Source organism: Cinclus cinclus, chromosome 2, assembly GCF_963662255.1.
Source record: "Cinclus cinclus chromosome 2, bCinCin1.1, whole genome shotgun sequence".
Classification (NCBI taxonomy): domain Eukaryota; kingdom Metazoa; phylum Chordata; class Aves; order Passeriformes; family Cinclidae; genus Cinclus; species Cinclus cinclus.
The window spans coordinates 16,264,592-16,287,805 of NC_085047.1; the positions used below are offsets into that span (position 1 = coordinate 16,264,592).

The following is a 23,214-nucleotide window of genomic DNA, read 5'->3' on the forward strand; positions in this document are numbered from 1 at the left end:
CCCGGCCGTACGCGGGGGCTGCCGTGGGTCGCTCACCCCGCCTGGGTGCTTCCCGCAGCCGGAGCCCTGGCCTGGGACAGCCCGGGGCCCGCGGGCGCGTCCCCCCGGCGCTCTGGCGCGTCGGGAGCTCCGGAGCGCGGGCTTGCGTAACGCCGTGTTGTGACCGGAGCGGCGCAGGGGAAAGCGGGGAAGGACAATGCCGCCACCGCCGGGGCTCGTTCCCCGGTCCCCACCGCCCCCCTGCAGCTGCTCTCTTCGGGGATGCAGCTGGAAGGCGCTTACGGCCGCTGTTGGGCTCCCTCGCCACTTCCCGCCTGCCATCACGAATGGCACGTCCTCACGGAGGGTCATGGCGTTGTCTCAGATGCTCAGGGTGGCCAGCGTCACCAGCGACAAGCCAGGCTGTGACCGCGGCAGCAGCGGATAGCTCTGCCCGTCCAGATCTCACGCCACGCACCAGTGTTGTCGCTGGTTCTGGTAAAACTCCGCTCGACGCTGGTGGAACATGGTTTTCTCCGAGGGTCTGCATCCAGTGCTGCACGAGTGCTTTGCCCAGTGCCTTTGGGTGGATTTTTAGGGAGAGGTCCCGGCTGTGCCACCGGGTTGAGGGACAGTAGTTGCTAAGTGACCCAGCTATGGGACAAGGAGCTGGGTTTTAGCCAAATTGGAGAGAGGACCTGTCATGCTTAGGATCCCATGCTTCCCAGCTGGGCTGTCGGCAGTGGGAGCTCTGTAGTCCCCAGAGCCACCATGACTAATTGGCTGTGCTGTGCAGAGCAGCTGCAGGTCCCGACCAGCCTCCTGGCCTGTCACGGTGCAGGTATCCAGGTGCAATACAGGGTGAAGAGCCCCCCCCTCATCTGGGTGACTTTCTGGCTCCCAGCAGTCCCCTCCTCTGGAAGACTACCAGGGTGGCACTGGGGGCAGCCAGCGTGGAGGCAAAGGTCGCTGTGAAGGGGACCTGGCAGTGATCCCAGATCGAGTCAGGGCAACTCATCCCTGCTCCCACCCAATGCAGCGATGCCCTGTGAGCTCCGTGTGCCTCCAGCAGGTGGTTCTTTCACTAGCAGCAGTGAGAAGCAGAGCTGGCAGCGCTTCAATGGCTTGGCCACTGCCTTGCCAGGCAAGAAATATTAGTGACGTTTAGAGGCAAGAGGGAGGGAAGAAGGCACAGCAGGAGAATGAGGAGCCCGAGCAGCAGTTTTCCATTGACACCTGGTCAGGAGACTAATCTGTGGCAATGGACCTGGCTGCTACTCAGCATTGCTCCCCATGCTGTGCCTAAGGTGAAGCAGGAGGATTCTGGCTGCTCCTGCACAGCTGGCCAGATGCAGGGACGCATCCTCTCTTGGTGGCCACAAATACCTGGTGCTGGGTGCAAGTTACTTAGTAGCATAATTACTATACTTTACCTTTTTTATTGCTCCCCCACCTTTGTTGGTGTTTTTAGGTCTGGGCCGGGACCTGACAGGCTGGCCACGATGTCTCTTCACAGCGCAAGAGTTGCTGCTCTCCTTGCTTGGGTAAGTCCCCCCTCCTCTGCTGCAGCTTGCTGCATAGGTGGGACATGCTGCTGCCAGCACTGGCAGCTTTGGGGCACGATGCTGGGACTTGTCACAGGAGGGATTGTGGCTAGGACAGGTCATAGGGTAGCCCAGTTCCTACTGTTGCTGGGCAGGTGGGTGTTTGCAGGAGAAGCCTTGCTCACCTTTCCTGTTGAGTAACCAGAAAAGCTGGAATGGCTTGGTCTGGTCATGGAAACTGCCTGGGAGATGGAGCTGAGCCTGAAGCAGGCAGCAGCTGTACAGTAAAGGGGTTGTTGGATCTGTTCCACAAAGCACTTCTGTGTGCAAGCAAAAACTCATAGAATGGTATGGGTTACAAGGGACTTGTAAGCTCCTTCAACTGGAATGCCCTGCCATGGTTGGGGAGACCTCCCACTAGACCAGGTTGCTCCAAACCACATCCAGCCTAGCCTTCAACACTTCTAGGGATAGGACAGCCATGGCTTCTCTGGACAACCCTCACAGTGAAGAACTTCTTTCCAATATCCCATCTCACCCTGTTCTCTGTCAGTGGGAAACCATTCCCTCTTGTCCTGTCACTCCAGGCCTTTGTCCAAAGTCCCTCTCCAGCTCTTTTTGGAGCCGCTTTAGGCACTGGAAGGGGCTCTGAGGTCTCTTTAGAGCCTTCTTTTGTCCAGGCTGAACACCTCCAGGTCTCTCAGCCTCTCCAGAGAAGAGGGGCTCCAGCAGCTTGATAAATGGGACCTGTGCCAGACTCCCAGATGTGGAACTGTGAGGATCATGTTCCCTGGGAAGGAGTGGTTTGAAGGGGTAGATTTACTTTCACACCCAGATCAGTCTTGCTGTCCCCTGCTAGGACTGGAGGTGGTGGGTGGCACAGCAAAGTGTTGTCTTGGTTTCTGCCTTCTGACTGTCCCACCCCATTCTAGGTGAACAGCACAAAGGTTAGTCCTGATCCCCTCAATGATCTGTCCCAGCTCCAGGACTGTAGTGTCTTCATCAGAATTATCCACAAAATGTGAGTATGGGGAGCTATGTGCACGTTTCAAACCACACAGCTGGGTCTGGGTTGCCTTCCTGGAGCCATGGCCTTGGCCCCCAGGAGCTAAGTGGCTCTCTTCTTGGGCAGGGTGGGAGTTGGGGTCTTGGGGTATTTATTCCTCCTTTGGCATATGAGATGCTGGGATCTCCATCTCCTCTGTGCCTTGTAGAGCTGTTGGGGAATGTTTCCCACAGAGCTGCCCAGGGAATGTTTTGGTCAGAGTTCCTGTCATTTGAGACTTTTTATCACATCTGGCACTTTACATCTGGGTTTGCTCCTGGCATTGAAGAAAAGACTTGAGTGCTGTTGCCAGTGGCACAGCATTTTTTCATTTTTATTATTAATTTCCTTTGATGCTGCTCTGGTGAGGGAGCAGCCCAGCAAGTTTTTCTGAGTGGCAGCCTTGGGATCCCAAGGAAACCTTGTATCTGGAAAGCGGTGTAAAGAATGTCAGTTTCTGCCTCATGCAGTACTTCTGTTGCCTAGGGATGTTAGGTGGCTGCTGAGTATAGTGTGGTCAGGATGGAGCCTGTTTGCTCTGTCCTGGGACCTGCGGTGGCTGGGCAGGGGTGGGAGGAATACCTCCTTCAGGAATTGTGTTTGTTGCCTGGGAGCAAGGGGCAACTAAAAATCTACTGGCCATAATGGGCATCAGAGGTAGCATGATGCCTGGTGATTAAGGAGCTGGCTAAACAAATTGAGAGGATGTGAGGCTGCCATGCATTGCTTTCAAACCCTTCCGGTGGGAGGCTCGCTGGGAACCTGTCTGCTATGATTACCTCCTGCGTGGGGTAAGGAGAGCCTGCCTGGAACAGGGATCTGCCTGCCGTGGGTGGGGAGGAAGGAGCTGCCTGCACCGCAGATATATTTAGCCAGACATGGTTAATCTCCTGGGACCGTGCTCCAGCTCGGATTAGTAGGGATCCTGCTGGCATATGCTCTCTAAAGAGGTCTGGCCATTGCTTGATCAAGTGGGGTGGCAGCAGGGCAGCTGCCACAGCACAGCACCTGGCTGATCTGAGGAGCTCCAGGTGCCACCAGGAGAAGTGCGTGAGGAAGAGCAAATCCTCGTGGCAGCCCCTGTCCCAGGCCAGGTTCCTGTTTTTGGTGCTTTGGGAGTAAGAGACTGAAAGCAGTGCTGAAAGCAGTAAGTACTGAAGCAGTGCTGGTCAAGTGTGATTGGTGTGGGATTTGGGCATGCTGTTTCTGAGCTGCAAAAATGGGTTCAATGACCCTTGTGGGTCCCTTCCAACGCAGGATATTCCATGAGCTGGTGGCTGCTCAGGAAGAGTGTAGTCACAAATAAGTGCAAGAGAAAGCTCCAGGCTCCCCAAAACCCAGCAAGAAAAGCCTGACTTCAATGGACTGGCCCCTGTGATGCTTCCTGGCCGGTGGGGTCACCACAACCTCCGTGTGCTGTGCTGGATGCTGGGGCTGGCAGTCAGAATAGGAAGCAGTGCCGGGGGGGGGGGGTGTCAGCTGCCCAGCTCCAGCTGCTCTCCCAGCAGGGAGATTCCAGGGGATTCCTCTCCCGTGCATGGCATGGTTGGCCCTGGCTCTGCTGGCCCTGGTGTGGGTGTGGAAGGCAGAGCAGTGCCCCAGAGCCAGCCCCTGGCTCATTGAACCCTTCTGCACAAAACTCAGCATTGGTCTAATCCCTCCAGAAGGAGTTAATGCAAACCCTGAATTCTTCCAGCCACGGGAGCAAGGAGGGGGAGTCTGTGCTGGAGCAGCCGCTGCAAGAGAGGATCTCCTTCATCCATGGTTTCCTGCAGAGTAAGACCCTCCGCTGATGCTGGGGAAAGCAACTGCCCCTGCTCGGTGCCCCTGACCTCTGAGGGAGTCTGGTCTGCTGTCTGCAGCTTCCCCCTCCACAGTGACCCCCCCCCCCCACCTTGCATCAGCAGCTTTGCGAGGTGCCAGCAGCTTTCCTGCAGCAGCCTGTGGAAGGGAAGCCTTCCTGATGGGAAACTTCCAGATGGAAATCCTTGCCAGAACCTGGGTTCAGAGCAAAGGAGGTCATGGGTGTGAAGGGCAGGGTGCCAGTGGCTGTTTTGGTGATGCTGCCTTGGAGCAGCTTTCCTAGTTGGGTACCTGGACTCAAGCTTTTCAAATCCCAGTGGAAAACCTTTACTCAAGCAAAAATCCTGGGAGGGGAAATGGGAAGTATCTCTCACTCTTACTCAGCCTTTCCTAGAGGGAAGACACAATATCCCACTCTCCAGAGGTGGAACACTCTGTGGTGATGTTGGAGGGGAGATACCAAGGTGGGGAGGCTGGGATTTAGGGTGGGGTTCCAGGGAGGGAAATGGAAGTTGGTCAGAGTTAATGGCCAAGGCTGACCACTGGGATGTCAGCTCTGGAGCCCATCCTGCCCCATGTCCCTTCTTGGGGGACAGATTACAGTGCCCTCCTGGCCATGAGTGTCACCTAAGGGGAGGCAGCATACATTCCCTGTATGACTGGCAATTCTGCTTCATGTTGCAGAGCACCGCAGGCACAAATTGGCTGCAGAGAACCTGGTCTCTGCACAGAAACTGCTGGATGGAGAGGAGCTGGCACTGGCCAAGGTAACTGCATGGCATGTTTTAGTCCCACCAATGTGCTTGTGACTGGCCTGGGGTTAGTGATGCCTTTCCTACCTTGCTCAGGTGGCCGTGCTTCTCCTGTATCACACCTCCATGAGTTCTAAGCACCCTGAAGACTGGTGTGAATTTGACTACAAGACCCAGGTAATCCCTCTGGGGTTCCTCCTCTGGATCTGGGGTGCAGGGGGAAGCAGCAATGCCTTTGGGGGAGGTGCTCCAAGACTTGCCCTCCTGGGTCCCATTGAAAGACAATGTGGAGTGGGTGCTGTGTTGCTCACTGGTGGTCTTGGGCTATCAAAAGCTTGTGGTGGCAAGTGTGGGCAGCAGCACAGGCAGGCAGGGAGCTGCCCACTACCCCATGCCTGCTGTGGTGCTGCCTGTGACCTGCAGCAGAGCCACTAACTGCAGCTCCTCCAACACAGGTTGAACTTGCATCAATCCTCAAATTTGTGCTGGATAATGAGGAGTGCCTGAATGAGAATCTGGAGTCATTTCTGCAGAGGAAAGGTAAGTGCTGGGCCCTGGCTTTTCCTCCTGTTAGTGCTGATACAGCTGCCCAGCCATAAAGGCAGCTGCACCAGCCAGATGCTCTCAGCTACAAAACAGTGCCCTGTAAACTCCAAGAGCAGGGCTGCCTTAGACCTGCTGGTACTCTGCAGTACCTCAGCCTTTCCCTGGAGGAGTAGAGCAGGTGGGATGCTGACAGTCTCGTGGGAGAAGGGGGAAGGACTGTGGAGCAGGAGGGATGAGGATGTAGGGTAGCTTTTTGGCTTCCTCAGCTGGGCTGTTTCATCCCCACTGGAATCTGTGGTTCCTGTGCCCCTGAGATTTCAGCTGCTCAGCCTATTAGATATTAAAGATCACAGCCTTCTTCTCCCTTTTTATTTCCAGCAGAGCCATCCTCATCCAGTATGTTCAGCAGCAGCTATGAGGAGCATTCCCCACTGTTCTCTCTCCCGCACAAACGAGAGGTGCGTTTCCTGGAGCTGCAGAGGATCGCTGCCTTCCCCAGCACCAAGTATGTGCCCTGCCTTCTGGCTGCCAGGGGGAATGAGGGAAGGGGGGAGTGAGTGGGCTTTTGGGACCCGCAGATGTGGCTGGGCTGCCTGCTGACTCCCCAGAATGTCCTGTTCTGCCTTGGTGCTGTCCTGCTGCACATTGCTTGGGCATGATATGGGGATGGATGGTGGGGTGAGCTTGGGCTCGAGCTCCTTTTAGAATCATGGAATCATTGAAGTTGGAAAAGCCCTCTGAGACCATCAAGTCCAGCTGTGCCCCTGGCATTGCCAAGGCTACCACTAAACCATGTCTCCATATGTCACATCTGCATGGTTTTGTAAATCCCTACAAGCATGGGAACTCCACCACTGCCATGGGTAGTCTATGCCATGGCTGGACAACCCTTTCAGGGAAGGAATTTTCCCAATATCCAGCCTAAACCTCCCCTGGCACAACCTGAAACCATTTTCTGTTGTCTGTCCCTTTTTACCTGGGGAAAAGAGACCAACACTCAACAGGCCTTATCCTCCTTTCAGGGAGTTGTAGAGATTGAGAAGGTCCCCCCTGAACCTCCTTTTATCCAGGCTGAGCTCCCCCAGCTCCCTCAGCTGCTTCTCACCAGACTCATGCTCCAGACCCTTCCCCACCTCTGTTACCCTACTCTGGACACACTCCAGCACCTCAGAGTCTTTTCTTGTGAGGGGTCCATGACTGAACCCAGGATTGGAGGTGCCTCACCAGTGCCCAGCAGAGGGGGTTGGTCACTGCTTCAACCCTGTGGGTTCACACTATGGGTGACACAAGTGGGGATACCCTTGGCCACCTGGACATGTTGGAGGTGGTTTTTGCCCAGCACTTAGAGGCTGGTGTTAGTACAGGCAGGAGGAGGAGCATGGCCTTTCTGCTTAAGTGATGTGGCATCAAAGCTATTCTTGTGAACCTGATGCCAAAATGATTTTTGCTTTCGTATTTTCTTCATGTATATATGTAGGTGTTACTTAGTTACATCGTTCCTATCTGTCTACAGTATTTTTTCCTACCTAGACAGAGAGACAAAACACATTCCAAAAATCCTATCCTAATCTTGGTTCTTTTGGGAACCAAGGATGAGCCACCCTCCCAAGACACTTTCTCATAAACAACTAGCAAAAGGAGGGCTCCAGAAGAGAGTTGAACCAGAAGGGGGAGGAACTGCTGCCTTAAAAATCTAGGAATGAAACAACACACATACAAGACAATTTCAGTAGAGGAGGTGTATAAAAGCTGGGCTTTAATTGGAGGCCTCCAGGGGCAAATATGGAAAAATGCCCCTGGAGGCCTCCAGGCAAAGACCAGCTTTTGTACACCTCCTATAGTGAAATTGTCTTGTATGTGTGCTGTTTCATTCCTAGATTTTTAAGGTGGAAGTTCCTTGGGGAGCCAGGCAGGTGAACCTGCCCCAGACATCGGGGTAGCAAAGTGGGTCTGGCTGCATGAGGTCTGGGCTGGCTCAGAATAATCCAGCTGTGTGTGTTTCTCCCTGCAGCCTGCCCAGCACTCCGTCTTCACCCATGGGGGACATCATGCAGACGCCCCAGTTTCAGCTGCGGCGGCTGAAGGAGCAGCTGGCTTTTGAGAGAGAGAACCGGGAAGAGCTGGAGGAGGAGGTGGCAGAGAATATCAAGCTCATCATGGAGAAGGGTCAGTCCTGAGGTGCAGGGAGGTGTCTGTGGGGCAGAGATCTCACCCTTTGTTTCTCTGACTTTTCTGTTGTGACCCCACCACAACTCTGCTCACGCATGGTCCATCCTGCCAGGCTGCAAGTGAGACTCCAGGTTCCTTCTTCTGTCTTGTATTCCCTTATGTATCCTGGGCAACAAAAGCCATGACTGAAGCAACACCTATGCTGAGCAGCAGCACTGGTAGTCTGGCTCTTTGATCTCCTCCTGCAGAGGGTTTCTGTGCAGAAATGCTGTTGTGGGGGCTTCAGGTGACATGAAAAGTTGGTAACGGGCCCTTTCTTGCCCCTTCCCCAGATGCTCAGATTACCACGATGCAGCAGCGGATTGATCACTTGGTAAAGGTCAATGAAAAACAAGCTGAAGACTGTCTGGAGCCCAAAGAAATTGAGGAGCTGAGGGAGAAGAATGAGAGGTAATCCTCCAGCAATGTCCACTTCTTCCTTCTAGGTGGGACCTTGTCACTCCCACATTCCCAGACTCCATGTTGTCTGTCTCTTCCCTAGCAGTGCATGAAGTGGGAGAAAGCAAACCACCTTCTTGGTTCTCTGCTGCTGTGCCCTGGGGAGAAGACAGCAGGCACAGAATCAAGAATGGGTGTAGGTTGGAAGGGACCTTAAAGCTCATTTAGCTGAACACCCTGCCATGGGCAGGGGACACCTTCCACTTGACCAGGTTACTCCAAGCCCCATCCAACCTGGTCTTGAGTGCTTCCAGGGATGGGGCAGCCACAGCTTCTCTGGGGAAACCTGTGCCAGGGCCTCACCACCCTTCCCTCTCAAGGAGAGCTTCTGATAAGCCAATATCTGATCTAACCCTGTTCTCTGTCAGTGGGAGGCCATTCATTCTTGTCTTGTCACTCCAGACTTTTGTCCAAAGTCTCTCTCCAGGTGTCCTGGAGCCCCCTTTAGGTGCTGGAAGATGCTCTGAGGTGTCCCTGGAGCCTTCTGTACTCTAGGCTGAACACTGCCAGGTCTCTCCCAGCCAGTCTCCAGAGCAAGGGGCTCCAGCAGCCCATGGAGCATCATCTCCTGTGGACTTGCTCCAGCAGCTCCACATCCTTGTGATACTTGGGACCCCATAGCTGGAGGCAGAATCCCCTCCTGCCTTGCTGCCCATGCTGTGGGATCAGTCCATGACACGGCTGTGCTACCATGATGCTACCCATGCCCTCAGGGCAGTTATGGCCTGCAGCCCATTTTTATTGCAGTGGGCATGGATCCAGTCCCAAACCATGCAGCCTGATCCAACAGCCCACTCTTAATCCAAACCCTGCATGGGAGCAGGTTTCCTGTTACGTGAAAAGGGAATTCTGCCCACGTGCCCTGGAAAAGGGGAAGCTTCCAGGGTGATCCTGGAACTCCTGACTCCAGCCCCTTTCCCAGGCCTTTACTTTGATCCTATGTACTGGGCTTCGTCACCCACTTGAAATCACCTGTCACACTGTGTCCTGATCTTTGCTCTGTCCCTGTGCCATTGTTTACTCAGGAAGGCTGCCCAGCCTCCACTGGAAGTGCCATGTCTTTCTGTCCTTTCCTCACTTATTTCCCTTTTCAGGGGTGTGGCTGGAGTCCCACAGTTGCCTCTGCTCTCAGTTTGGAGCAGTTGGGCTTCTTCAAAGCACAAACATTGCTTATCTCTGCTCTGCTTTGCCACCTGTTGGGACCCAGTTTTAGAGCTGGGTTGATGGCAGAGTCACAGTAAGGCATGGAGATCCCTTGGAACCTTTAGTTTCCTTGCAATATCCAGCAGCTCTGATCCCTGGTGATATCCTTGCCTGCTACCAGCATGCCTCCCCTCCTTAACCACCACCTTTCCCACAGCCTGGTGGGGCGCCTGCATGAGGCCTTCAGGCAGTGCCAGGACCTGAAGACTGAAAAAGCCCAGATGGACCGAAAAATCAGCCAGCTCTCTGAGGAGAATGGGGATCTTTCCTTCAAGGTATAGGGTGCAGTGTCTTCGTGTCCCCACAACCCAGGTGGTTGTGATGGAACCCAGGTGGGAAGATTTGATGGTAGTGCTGGATGCTGGGGTGTTTATGGTTCTGCTGATATGATCTTTGACCCAGTGACCAAGCCTGCCTTGGGCTCTGGATCCTGATCCAAATAGGAACTGTGGTTGGGGAATGGGGACTGGGTGGAGCTGCCTGCATGTGGTGAGCACCCAGAACCCAGGATGGCCATGTGTGCTGCAGCTCTTGGGAATGGGGAGTAGGCAGAGCCCTGGACAGCAAAGGCACAATCTGACCCTCTTCTGCGTTGGGTGGATTTTCACTTGGCAGCTGCGGGAGATCGCCAGCAATATGGTCCAGCTGCAGCGAGCCCTGAACGAGCTCTCGGAGGAGCACAACAGTGCCATGGCGCAGTCGCAGGAAAAGCAGCGACAGCTGGAGAAGGAGCTGCATGCTGCCCTGCAGGATAAGGTCAGGGGGCCTGGGGCAGGGTGGGTGCCCCCCTGTAGCTTCCCCATCCCCCCTAGCTGGGGGACATGCCAACTGCAAGCAGGGTGCAGGGGCCTCCTGCCCATTGTGCCAGCACACGGGGAGAAGCTGTGTAACTGTCAGTTCCTGTGGAAAGCCTCTCCCTGTTCCTAGGAAGGGTTTCCTATGGTGGGGCAGGCTGCTGTCCTTGCAGTGGGGAGAGACAAAGCTGCTGGAAAAGCATGGTATCAGTACTGACTGAGCTTTGCCTCTCCTTGGTTGGCTCTTCTGTCTTGCACCATGCTGAGTCCCATCTCTGTCCCCAGAAATGCTCAGAAGAGAAAATGGAGATTCTACAGGGAAAGATTTCTATGCTGGAGGACCAGCTGGCCAAGCTGGAGGAGTGCAGCACCCAGGAGAAGGGAGAAGTCATGGGTGACATTTTGAAGGTACACTGGGGCTCCTACAGCAAGGGCTTGAATGGTAAACTATTCCAGTTGGAGAGAGCAGCAGGTGTCAGGAGATGCATGGCAAAGCCACATGGGGCAGAGCCTGCTGCTCTCTGCTGCTGGATAGGGGATGTGGGACTGAGCACTTTGGGAGAGTCCCTTTTGGGCTGAATTTGCAAATACTGCTCCCAGGGAACTGGTGGCTCCCCCAGCCTCCCACAGCATGAATTGGTTGTGAAGAGAACATCTCCTGCATGGTGAGAAAAAGGTATTTGGTCCAAGGGAGCAGAGTGGCACGAGGCTGAGAGGAAAGCAAGGTGGCTGGGGATGTGATGGGAGGGAAGGCAGGCACTGGGCAGCTCCCAGTGGGATGCAGCAGATGGGGCTCTGGTGAGCATGTTGGCTACAGCTTGAGTAACACCTAAGGGGTGCATATTTTGTCCCTGTAGTAGCCTGATCTTGGCTGGGCACCAGGTGCCCACCAGGCCCTGTACTATCACTCCCCTTCCCAACAGGACAGGGCAGAGAAAAACAAGATTGAAAAGAACTAGTAGGTTGAGATAAGGCAATTTACTAAAGGAAAAGTGAAAGTTTATGTGTGCATAAGCAAAGGGAAAAGCTAATACCTACTTCCCATCAGCGAGTTATGTTTACACACTTGCTGGGAAGCAAGGCTTCAGCAAGTGGAGTGGTTGTTCCAGAGGGCAAAAGCTAAAATAATGAATGCCCCCTGTTCTTCCTTTGTCCCTTGGCTTTTATGTCTGAGCTGACACCATACGGTGTGGAATATCGCTTTCGTTAATTTGGGTCAGTTGGCCTCATTTCGTCCACTCCCAGCCCCTTGTTGGGGGGAAATGTTGAGAGTTAATTTTCCCTTAGAAGCTTTCACAGTGCTGTGCTTTGCATAGGTAACTGGAAAGGTGTTGATAACATACCAGGGTTTTGGCTACTGCTGAACAGAACTATCTTTCTGTCTCAGTCAGACCCAGTACAGTCTCCCTGCTCTTCTCTTTGCCAGCTGGAGGAGCTGAAGCAGGAGGTATCCAGCCTCACAGCCAAAGGAGTGCGGCTGGAAGAGGAGAAGCAGCAGCTGGACAGCCTTGTCACTAGCCTCCAGAACTCCCTCTCTGAGAGCCACCAGGCCCGAGAGAGGCTGAAGCGAGACCTGCAGGCACAAGCTGCTGAGGACCAGGCTGAGCAGCTGGCTGCCCTCAATGCCCAGCATGAGCAGACCCTGCGGGAAAGGGACTCTGCCCTCCAGCAGCTCCAGCAGGCCAATGCATCCCTGAGCACCCAGCTTCAGGCCGTGGATGAGGAGAAGGCTGCACTGAGCTGCAAGGTCGGCGAACTGGAAGCCCAGATCCTGGAACTAGGTGCCCAACGGCAGCAGGGAGTGGCAGCAGAGGCACTGAAAGCCCAGCTGCAGGAGCTGGAGGGCAGGCTAAAGGAGAGCCAGCAGAGGCTGGCTGAGAGGGAGAAGCTGGCCCGGGAAAACAGCCGCCTTCAGGAGCAGCTACTCTTCCTGGAGGAATCCCTTCGGAACACTGAGGGTATATTGGAGGATGAGAAGAGGCGGGCAGCTGAGTGCCTGGAGGGCAACCTGGCCAGGATCGCTGAGCTGGAGGCAGAGAGACAGCAGCTGGTTCAGGACCGGGAGGCAGCTCTGCTGGAGCGGGATGAGGAACTGGCCACACGCCAGGTTCTGGAGGAGAGCCGGGAGCAGCCCACGGGTGCCTCTCCTGCTGCCCAAGGGGAGAACGAAGAGTGCAGGCGGCTGAAGGAGGAAATGCAGGCGCTGAGCCGGGAGCACACCCGGGCCTGCCAGCAGCTGCAGGCTGAGCAGGAGAAGGTGGCTGTGCTGGAGGCCCAGGCAGAGCGGCTGGCTGGCCTCCAGGCTGACCTGTCCAGCGCTCAGTCATGGGCAAAGGAGAAGGAGAGTGAGGAGCAGAAGCTGAGGGCTGAGATTTCCTCCCTGCAGGAAAAGATGGCTGTGGCAGAGCAAACAGCAGCCCAGCGCGTGGCCATACTGGAGGCAGATGCCCAGAGAGCTGCTGAGGCACTGGAGGGAGTCTCCCAGCAGCTCTCCCAGGAGAAACTCAAATCCAAGGAGCTAGAAGGCATCATGGATCAGCTGCGGATTGCAGAGAAGGAGCTGGTGTCCCTCCGCTCTGCTGTGCAGGAGAAGGAGAGCTGGAAGGAGCAAGTGTCCCAGTGTCTGCAGGAGATGGAGAGGAAGAACACCCTGATCAGCAGCCTGGAGCACAAGGTGACAGAGAAGGAAGGGGAGAGCAAGGAGCTGAAACGCCTGATCCTGGCTGAGTCAGAGAAGAGCAAGAAGCTGGAGGAGAGACTGCGGGTGCTGCAGACAGAGATGGCCACCGCAGCCTCCCGTGCAGCTGAGAGGTGCTCACTGATGAAGGTGGAGGTGCAGCGGTGCCAGGAAGAGATGGAGAAGCAGCGGATGACCATCGAGGCCCTGAAGAGGGACCGCCATTGCCAGAGCGAGCGGGAGGATGAGCTGCGGCAGGAGGCAAAGGTCTGCCAGGACAAGTGCCTCCAGAAGGAGCAGCTCCTGGCTGCCCTGCAGCAGAAGCTCGACAGCGCTCAGGCTGAGCGTGCCTCCCTGGAAAGCCAGCACCGCCGGGACCTGGAGCAGAGAGCAAAAGCCACGTCCACGCTGCAAGCCGAGCTGGCTCAGGCCAAGTTGCAGGTGGCTGAGGTGCCATCGCTGCGGGAGCAGCTGGCAGAACGGGACCGGGCCATTCAGCGGCTGCAGACTAAAGCAGCAGAGGTGGGGGCACAGCTGGCAGGGCTGCAACAGGCCAACGCTCGGCTGGCCGAGGAGAACCAGGGGCTCAGCAAGAGCCGCAGCCAAGGGCAGCAGCAGCTTGAGGCGGAACTGAGCCAGGCCAGGGAGCGGCACATGCAGGAGCTGGAGCAGCTGCGGGCAGCGTCTGAGAAGCTGGTGACCAGCAGCAGGCAGGAGGCTAAGGAGGCAGTACAGAAGCTGGAGGACATGAGTAAGGAGTATGAGAGCAGCAAAGCGGCATCCCTGGAAGAGAGGAAGAAACTCCTGGAAGAGAAGCAAAGACTGACAACTCAGGTAGGGGTGCTGCTCCCAGCAGGAGGGCTGTGGGCTGGAGAGCCCTCCTGGAAAAGGGGTGTGTTCAGCCTTCTGCACACCCCTGAATTCGTGTCCTGCTCAGCACAGGGCCTGGGAGTATGGGACACATTCTTGGGTGTGAAAGGGACTGTCACATTGAAGTGCTGGAGTGTTTCCAGAGAAGGGCAGCAAAGCTGGGGAATGAGCTGGAGCACCAGTCTGATGAACATCAGCTAAAGGAGTTGGGGGGCTAAGCCTGGAGAAAAGCAGGCTTGGGGGGACCGTGTGTCCCCTGAAAGGGTGAAACAATTCCCTGAAAAGAGGGTACAGCCAGATGAGGGTTTCCAGGTAACTTGTTCTCCCAGTTAACAAGTGACATGACAATAGGAAATGGTTTCAAGTTGTGCCTGGGGAGGCTTAGGTTGGATATTAGGAAAAAAATCCTTCCCTGAAGGGGTTGTCCAGCCAAGGCCCAGTCTGCACAGGGCAGTGATAGAATCCCTATCCCTGGAGGGATTTAACAGACATGAGGACGTGGCACTTGGGGACATGGATTAGTGGTGGTCTTGCCACAGTGCTGGTGGAAGGGTTGGACTCAATCTTAGAGGGCTTGTCCAACCTAAATGATACCATGATTCTGTGAAAAACTGTCTGCGCCAGCTGTGTACTCACCTCTGCCTTTTGTACTTGGAGGTGGAGCAGCTGGAGATAATCCAGAAGGACCAAACTAAGCAGGTAACACACACCAAGTGCTGGCTGCTTAGTGACAGTGCAAAGCCCTCCCTGCTTGTCACTGCCCACTGGAGCCACCCTCTCCTCTTGTGAGCTGTTCACAGTATGGACCCTGCCACGGGGCACTTGGCTCCCAGTCTCTGAGCACCTTCCCCTCCAGGGGTAGCAACAGGGGTCCTGTCCTGCCACCTGCCCCCTCACATTGGTGCCTGCAGCTTGGCATGGCTTCTGGCATGCCCCATGGCAGCCAGGAGCATCCAGGGCTCCTCAGTGTGGCACTGCCAGTGCTGTGATGGCTTCCCCCCGCTTTTAACCAAGGCCCAGCTCCTGGCACAACTGGTAGGAACAGCTGTGCTCAGACAGCATGGTCCAGATGGGGCTAGAGCAGCACTGATTTCAGATGTGGGGGGAGTTAGCACTTGGGAAGCAATGCTGGAAAAGCCCCATTTCCAGCCAGAGGTGACCAGGACTCTGCAGAGGCCTTGTGGCTATGTCCAGGCAGCTGGAGACTCCTCAAGCATCCCCTGGAGCAGGGAGAGCATGGTCAGGCCAGAACTTGCAGCAGCAAGTTCTACACCTGTGTCAAGAGTGCTCGACGACTTGTGGGACTCTAGGTTGCAAGTGCTGGGGCAGGGGGAGCTTATCACAGGCTTTGTTTCCAGCACATGGCTGCTCCTTACACTTGGGTAGTTCCAACCAGCCTTGCTCTAAGGACTAGCATGGGGTGACTGTCACCTTGCCATGTCCTGGGATCTTCCTTGGCAGTGGGGGGTGCTGAATGGTCACCCTGTGGCAGGAAATTTCTTTGTTGTGCCTGAGAGCTGCCTAGAGAGGAGGGCATGTGCTTTTCCACAGGAAGATGGTAGTTTTGTGCCTGGAGTTGGTCTCACCAAGCCATGTTCTTCCAGGTGGAGGAGCTGAATAAAAAGCTGACTCAGCATGAGAAGGCCGCCTGCACCCAGCAGCAGAGAATTAAGGTAAAGAGGGACCAAAAACCTGGGGGATGAGCCCTGGAGCTGTTGGTGCTGCCAGGGGGCTTTCCTGGGTTGCCTCTGAGCCAGTCTCTTCCCTGCCCATAGGCACTGGAAGGGGAGCTGCAGGCAGCGGTCACCAGCCATCAGGAGAAGGTGGCAGAGCTGCAGGTGGCATCAGGCAGTGAAGAGTCACTGCTGTCTCAGCAGCTGCCCAAGATAAAGTCATCCATGGAGAGTCTCTACCTTACCCCACCCCTCTATGAGACGCCATCGCAGCTGAAGAGCAGTGCCAACTTCTTCCCGAGTGACTTCTCGCTCGACTCCGGGTGCAAGACCCGCTCAGCCCGGCGCCGCACTACCATCAACATCACCATGACAGATGTGAGCAGGGGGGCCCTGCTGGGGAATGCACGGATTAGGAGCAGAACCGCAGAGGGACCCAGCATGCTGGGAACTGAAAAGCTGAGCATGATCTGTCACTGTGCACTGGCAGCCTAAAGTCCAGCCGTGTCCTCGGCTGATCCTCAGCACAGTGGGAAGCAGGGCAAATTGGGGATTCTGCCCCTCTGCTCCACTCTGGTGAGACCCCCACCTGCAGAGCTGCTTCCAGCTCTGGGACCCCAACATCAGAACAACATGAAGCTACTGGAGTGAGGACAGAGGAGGTCACAGAAGCTCTCCAAGGGCTGAAGTCCCTCTGCTCTGAAGACAGGCTCAGAGAGTGGGGGGTGTTCACCCTGGAAAAGAGAAGGCTCCAGGGAGACCTTAGAGCCCATGCCAGTGTCTAAAGAGGCTCCAAGAGACCTGGACTTTGGACAAAGGCCTGGAGTGACAGGACAAGGGGGAATGACTTCAAAGTGACAGAGGGCAGGGTTAGATGGGATATTGGGAAGAAGTTCTTCCCAGTGATGGTGGCAAGGCCCTGGCACAGGTTGCCCAGAGAAGCTGTGACTGCCCTATCCTACCCCAGGCTGGATGGGGCTTCCAGTAACCTGGTTTAGTGGAATGCGTCCCAGCCAAGAGAAAGGGGTTTGGGGGGGGGGGGCAGGGGTAGAAGGAGATGATTTCTATGATCTTTTCATCTTAAACCCATCTGTGATTCCCCTTATGTGTGGATTTTTCTCTCCCAGAAACAGTCAGAGTCTGAGGAACTGGTCTGCGTCAAGAACATCCCATTGGCTCAGTCCACAAAAACTTCTTCCCCTGTCAAGGGCCGTCTGCGCTCAGGTGTCTCCACCCGTTCCCTCACCAGCTTCCCTTCCCAGGAAACTCTTGCGGAGCTGGAAACTTCCCCAGAGAAGAGCCCTGGCAATTCAGGACTGTTGGGCCTCCCTGGGTACCGGCCGGTCACCCGTAGCTCCCTGCGCTCACGGCAGACCAGCAGCTCCAGCCTCGGTGTGTGTGGGCAGGGTAGGCACTTGGACTGCTGCCTGCGGGGTTCTGCCCTGGCTTGGGGGAATCAGGTCTTACCTGGGACACCCCTCATCATTCCTTGCTTTGGATTTAGGCCGAAACACCCTGAACCTGGGCATGTGCCAGGATGAGCCAGAGCAGCTGGATGACTGGAACCGCATTGCAGAGCTGCAGCGGCGGAACCAGGCCCGCCCTCCCCACCTGAAAACCAGCTATGCCCTAGAGAAGGTAAGGGGTGGGAAGTGAGGCAGCCCTTTTTCCAGAACTGGGGCTTGGGAGAGGGTCTGGGAACAGACACTGCCCCTCAGCAACATCCCCACATCCCCTCCCCAGCCCTCCACCTCCTTGGGAACCATTACGGATGAGGACGTGAAAATGGGGGACCCAGAAGAGACGCTGCGACGTGCCAGCATGCTGCCCTCCCAGATCATCACCACCAGCAGCCAGTGCAGCACCCAGGCCAGCAGCATCACTACCCGGCAGCAGAGGAAGCGCCTCTCAGAGGAGACCCACCAGGGCCTGGACACCCCCCCGGTGAGCTCAGCCCAGTCCCCCATCACAGCACCCTACTGGAAACAGCAAGTGTTCTAGGTTTTGAGGGAGCTGCTGTGGCCATCATCCCTGTTGGGCACACATTCTCACTGATCCTGGACCCCAGTGCCCAGTGTTCGGAGCATCCAGCAGTGTGTCTAGGCCTCGTGATGCTCCCAGTGCTGGCAAGGAGGCCAGTCCAGGGGCAAAGGGCTGAACTTTCTGCCTTCCCTGGGCAGTGCTACCCTCGCTCCCATCCCTTCCCTGCAGCCCCTCAGTTCCCTCATTGCTTCCAGCCCAATAGCAGGGTTACCCCCAGATGACAGTACTAACTGCTGCCTTGTTTTTCAGTCCAAGAAGCCAACCAGCTGCTTCCCACGGCCCCAGACCACTCAGGACTCTAGAGAGCAGAGTGGCTCCCAGGTCAGTCAAGAGAGTGAGCAGCCAGCCCCAGCCATGCAGGTAAGCTTCAGAGGGGAAAAAGAGGGATCAGGAGGGAACAGTCCTCCCGCCTTGAGCTAATGGTCCTGCCCTTCGTCTGCAGTCTCAGAGGCGCCAGTCGATGGCGTTCAGCATCCTCAACACCCCCAAGGAGCTGGGGAGGCGCCTGCTGCGCCGGGCAGGCACCCAGAGGAACACTGCCACGCCCTCCACCAGCAGCAGCACCCGCCGCTCACCCCGCATCGCCACTGCCAAGTCCCCCAAGGGCAAGGTAGGTCCTGCCTGACCCCCTGGGCACACTTCTGAGCTCATGCTCACCCCAGCGAGCCCAACCCCTGCCTTGGGTTCAGACAGGCCATGGGAAAAGGGAGACAGTCCCTGCTGTCCTTGGTGCCATGGCAACAGCAGGTCCCAGCATGGGGCCCTGGGCACATTCAGGGTCCTTAACTTCTCCTCTCGCTCTGTCCTTTCCAGGCCGGTCGCCAGTCACGCAAGGACAAGCCATCCTGAGGTTTCCCCAGTCCCCACATGTTGCTGGCTCTGCCCTGGCCCCCACCTGCACCCCCTCACCTCTCCACCTCACCCAGGAGCACTGAGGAGGAACAGGTGGAGCCACCCACATGACTGCCTTGCAGATCCCACTGACAACTGTGGGGGTGCCCTGGGCATGGCAAGGCCCCCTTGCCCTTCCTGCACCCATTGTCAGCCTAAACCCTTCTGGGACCCAAGGTAAGGGGATGTGCAGGGTTTGAGGGCCAGAAAGGGGTGCAGTGGCTGGTCCCAGGCTGCAGCTGGAGGGGCTGAGCTCTCCCCAGGGCTATCCTGCAGCCCCAGTAACAGGGATAGAGGTCAAACTTAGCACCCCGAAGGCCACCACCCCTGTTCCCTGTGTGTGGGACTCCCCCACCTGCCCTGTGCTCCTGCTCCTCCCAGAGAAGCTGAGGCAGCATTTTTAAATGTTTCTACTTGTAAATAAAGTGTATTTTTCACTTGCTCTGGGGGTCCTGGCTTCCTTCTCCTACAGTCCACATGCACTGGAACCCTTCTCAGGGCCTGAGGGGAGGAAAAGCACGACCTCCTCCTTGTCCTGTCACTGTCCCCATGAGCTACACAGGGTGTCCCAAGGCAGGATGCTCACCCAGGGACCCTGCTCTAGCACCAAGCAGTCACAGTGCACATTTCTTTCTTCTTTTTCTCCTTTAAAGCATTCTTCTCTAGTAGCAACTCCCGCAATTACAGTGCTTCAACCCCCACCAAACCTGGCCATGGGGCTGGAAGCACCTTCTCCATCCTCATACCAGTCTTGTCACAAATGTCTGGGGCTGCAGTGTCTCTGCTCCTTGGAGTACTGCAGGCCCTAGGGTGAAGACAGGGCCCCTGGTGTCTCCCCACAGTTGCTGGCATGCTGCTCCACCTCTGTCACTCTGAAGGGAAGCTGACAAATGGGGCAGGACACCCAGGCATCGGGGGACAAGAAAGGCCAGGCTGTGGTGGGGTCTTCTCCACACTGAGAGGCATGCATGGGGAGCAGATCCAGCAGGAAGCAGCCTGTGGAAAGGGAAGGTTAATGTGGTTGTCACAGGCTCGTTGGTGTTGGGATGATGTGGGGTTTGGGCTGATACCCTTCCTGTTGGTTCTCATGGCAGCCTAGGAATACACTGTGATGTTCCTCCAGTGCCAGGGCACCAGCAGGGGCAACGGGTCCCAGCTACAGAACTGCCACCACTATCCCCATTTGCTGCTCAGTGTCTCCTGGCCACCAAAAATACCCCTGCCAAGCACCCACCTGAGCAGATGGGGCAGACACCTGTCTCCCTGTCACTGCTGGCCTGGCCCTTGTCATTCTTCCTGATACATCTCTCTCGGGGGCCACAGGCTCGGGCTCTTCCTTTTACCTTTGGTGTCCTTGAGGTGGCAGCTGGAGTCCTGCAGAGGGGTCACATGCTAAAGGCATCCTATGCCACATTCTGCTGGCCCAAAAGAGTGAAGGGCTAGGCCCAGAACGGGCTGGTAAAGACTGGGAGCGGTAAAGGCAAGGGTGAGGGCAGGAGGAAGGCAGTGACCAATGGCATTACCTGCCAGTAGGGCTGGGAGCACAGTGCCTGCCCAGCTGCCTGCAGGTGCTCGGAGGACCTGCAGGGACATCCAGTGCAGAGCCTAGGGAAGAGCAGACAGTGGGGAATCACAGAGAACAGTTTGGGTTGGAAGAGATTTTAAAGCTCATCCAGTACCAAGCCCTGCCACCATGGGCAGGGGCACTTTTCACTAGACCAGGTAGCTCCAAGCCCCATCAAACTTGGCCTTGGAACACTTCTAGGGATGGGACAGCCACAGCTGCTCTGAGTAACCTGTGCTGGTATTTTACCAACCTCACAGGGGACATTACAAAGAAATTCTTCCATCTAACCCTGCCTTCTGTCAATTTGAAGCCATTGCCCCTTATCTTGGCCTCCCAGGCCATTGCTCCTCTCCAGTTCTTTTGGAGCCCCTTTAGGCAGTGGATGAGACTCCCAGTTCTCAAGAACTTTCTTGTCTCCAGGCTGAACAGCCCTGGATGTCCTAGCCTGTCTCCACAGCAGAAGGGCTCCAGCCCTCAAACACATCTTCATGGCCTCCTCTGGACTCATTCCAGTTGCTTCACACCTTTCTGATGATGGGGATCCCAGAGCTTCAGGCAGCTCTGCAGGTCTCACCTGAGCAGAGCAGAGGGGCAGAATTTCCCCCTAACCTGCTGCCCACAGTGGCTGGGACCAGCCCAGGACACGGCTGTGCAGATTCACCCACCTGGCACTACAGGACCTCCCGCATCCTTGGCTGGCAGCTCCGGGTGAGCCCCCAGGGTGCTCGTGGCAGCTCTGGGCCTCAGTGCCTGGTTCCGTGCTGCCAGCAGCACCATCTGGGCAGAACGGCTGAGGTGGGCTGGGCTCCAGGCAGCCCCTTCCAGCTTCCACAGGCAACTCCTCAGCTGTTCCTCCTCCTTGGTTCTCCTGAGGATAGGGAGTGTCAGCCTCACAGGAGAATGAAGCTGATAGAAGCTGGGGCTCTAGGGTACAAAGAAGCATCTCAAGAGGCTCCAGGCCATGCTGCAGGGACAGGATGGGGTGGACCACACCAGGCCACTTACAAGCATGGGTCAGGACAGGAAGTCTGAGGAAAGGCAGGGCTGGAGAACCAGGGTCTGTCTGAGAGCTCAGCATCCTCCTGTGGGACAAGGGGAGGCCCCAGGCAATTAAGACAGGTACCATGTGCCCACCATTCTGGGCACAGCCCCACGCTCAGCCCAGCAAGCACCTCCCGGACTTTCCATGGGGCACAAGCAGTGCCTGTGGAGGAGCAGCCCCTTCCTGCTGCCTCCCCACAGAGACGGATACATAGAGGTGTGAGAAACACCTACTGCGCCCAGGGGTGGCCGGGGGGGGTCAGGCTCCTGCTCCTGTGGTGTGCGCAAGCGGATAAAGGAGAGCCCAAAGCGGCTGCACGGACTGAAGGGCTGGCTGCAGGTGAGTCGCACACGGTCCCACTTCTGCCCCACCGTCAGCTCCGAGAAATCTGCTGTGGGGAACAGCAGCTGGGGTCAAGGGGGCATGGCACTGACCACCAACCCAACATCACCCCTACCTCTGCTTGTTACACTGTTGCTGTGCCACCCAGGACATCTGGGGGATTATGGACACAAGAGAGGCTGGGGCAAAGAAGCAGAGCTGCTGCAGCTTTCCTGAGGCCCTGATCCCTGGTCTATCTGTCCTCTTCTGTCCTCCTATCAGCCACATCCAGCCCCATTCCATCACCATCACCCCTAATCTGCTCCATCCCACCATCAGGCCCACAGCTCTTCCCTATGCCTTTCTCCTTTGGATCAATCCTTACCTTCCTTAAACATCCGAACCCCATAGCGATTCTGGTCCAGCTTCGAGTCAGCTGGTGTCATCAGTGTGACAGTGGGCACCAAGGTGAGATAGGGCTGGTCACAGGTCCATGAGGAGCGTCCAACCTCAATCTGCACAAAGGCACAGCCGTAGTTCCCTGGGGAGCAGCAAGAAGGACAGGGGCAAGGGGGTTTAGAGCTGCTGACCCCATTGTGAGGCACAGCCCTGGCTCCTACACGGGGCTGGGGGACAGGGAAGTACCGATGTCAATGTATCCAATGGGACTGGCTCTCTCCAGTTGCAGCTCCACACTCAGCTGCCTGCTGTGCTTCTTGGGGCAGCCAAGCCAGGGTCGTACGCCATCCTCACTCAGCAGGTTCTCTGCCGGGTACTTGGGGTCCTGTACACAAAGGAGGGACACAGCATCATGCACCAACCCCTCCCTAAACACCTCCAGCTTCAGCTTGTTCTGGACACAGAGAAGCATGGAATTCCCTGGTAACTTACAGGACCAACATCCCATTTTGAGAGGGCAAGAACCATGTGAATCGTTGCCCTGCAGTCTAACAAGGAGAGCTAGTGCTGCACCCTGTCATACCCTGAGCCACCTCTCCCGAGACCCCAGCAACTCAGAGGGTTCACTCCCACATCCAGCCCCCCAGAGGAAACACCCAGGCACCTGGGATGAGAAGGACACCACATAGCTGATTTTAACTGGAGCCATTCAGGATCCTATGGAGACAACACTCTGCCAGAACATAACTTCCTTTGAATCCCTCCAGTGCCTGGTGGGGAGAGAGGAAAGCCTGACGAGCTTGGGCATCTCCTGGCTCTGGAACCATTCAGCAGCTCCCCAATCCCATCCCACCGCCTCGGTGCCGCTCAGACCTGCCCCACCACCCCCCCGGTTACTGTCCCAGCAGTAACCCCCATACCTAACTCACCATCCCCCATCCCACAGCCAGCCCTGTGCCCCCAGCTCACCCCACAAACCCCGTTGTGCCACCCGGGTGGCATCCACATCCAGCCCACAAGGCCCAGCCCTATTCTCGAGTGCCCTCAAGTCCTTACCCACATCTCCCCTCAGCTCCACGGCCCAGGTTCCCAGACCCACAAACAACGCCCCAGGGTTACTCTGCTATCGCTATAACCCCGTCCCCCAGTCCTTCCCCACTTTCCCAGCCCTATTAAACCCGTGGCTCTGCCCCGCAGCCTCTCCATTTCCCAGCCCAGTGCTTCACCCCAGTGCTCTCCATTCACTCCCGGTCCCAATCGCACCGACCCCGAATCTCCCGCCGCCCCGGTCACGTGACCCCTGACCGCCGCTCCCGACCGCGCTCCGCTTCAGTCCCCGGCCCGGGCCCGCCGCGGTGCCTGACGGGACACACGGCCCGCGGGCAACGCCGCGCTACG

General features: G+C 56.5%; 2 protein-coding genes across 2 annotated transcripts; one reads left to right on the forward strand and one right to left on the reverse strand.

The window, feature by feature from the left end:
• The first annotated feature begins 1,100 nt into the window (after positions 1-1,100).
• Positions 1,101-18,929, forward strand: NUMA1 (nuclear mitotic apparatus protein 1). Its single transcript, XM_062515376.1, has 21 exons — positions 1,101-1,523; positions 2,456-2,544; positions 4,265-4,344; positions 5,056-5,138; positions 5,220-5,300; positions 5,579-5,663; positions 6,048-6,174; positions 7,681-7,835; positions 8,171-8,288; positions 9,697-9,814; positions 10,155-10,295; positions 10,619-10,741; positions 11,760-13,844; positions 15,485-15,553; positions 15,656-15,931; positions 16,681-16,960; positions 17,058-17,191; positions 17,297-17,497; positions 17,846-17,956; positions 18,039-18,206; positions 18,410-18,929. Exons 1-21 carry the CDS (start codon positions 1,182-1,184, stop codon positions 18,443-18,445), a joined length of 4,902 nt encoding a protein of 1,633 aa, XP_062371360.1. The 5' UTR covers positions 1,101-1,181; the 3' UTR covers positions 18,446-18,929.
• A 237-nt stretch (positions 18,930-19,166) lies between these two features.
• XNDC1N (XRCC1 N-terminal domain containing 1, N-terminal like) lies at positions 19,167-22,587 on the reverse strand. Its single transcript, XM_062511896.1, has 9 exons — positions 22,481-22,587; positions 22,063-22,201; positions 21,803-21,958; positions 21,330-21,487; positions 21,060-21,136; positions 20,720-20,922; positions 20,011-20,092; positions 19,722-19,861; positions 19,167-19,483 (listed from the first exon to the last, which is right to left on the reverse strand). Exons 1-9 carry the CDS (start codon positions 22,523-22,525, stop codon positions 19,293-19,295), a joined length of 1,191 nt encoding a protein of 396 aa, XP_062367880.1. The 5' UTR covers positions 22,526-22,587; the 3' UTR covers positions 19,167-19,292.
• Between the last annotated feature and the right edge of the window lie 627 nt (positions 22,588-23,214).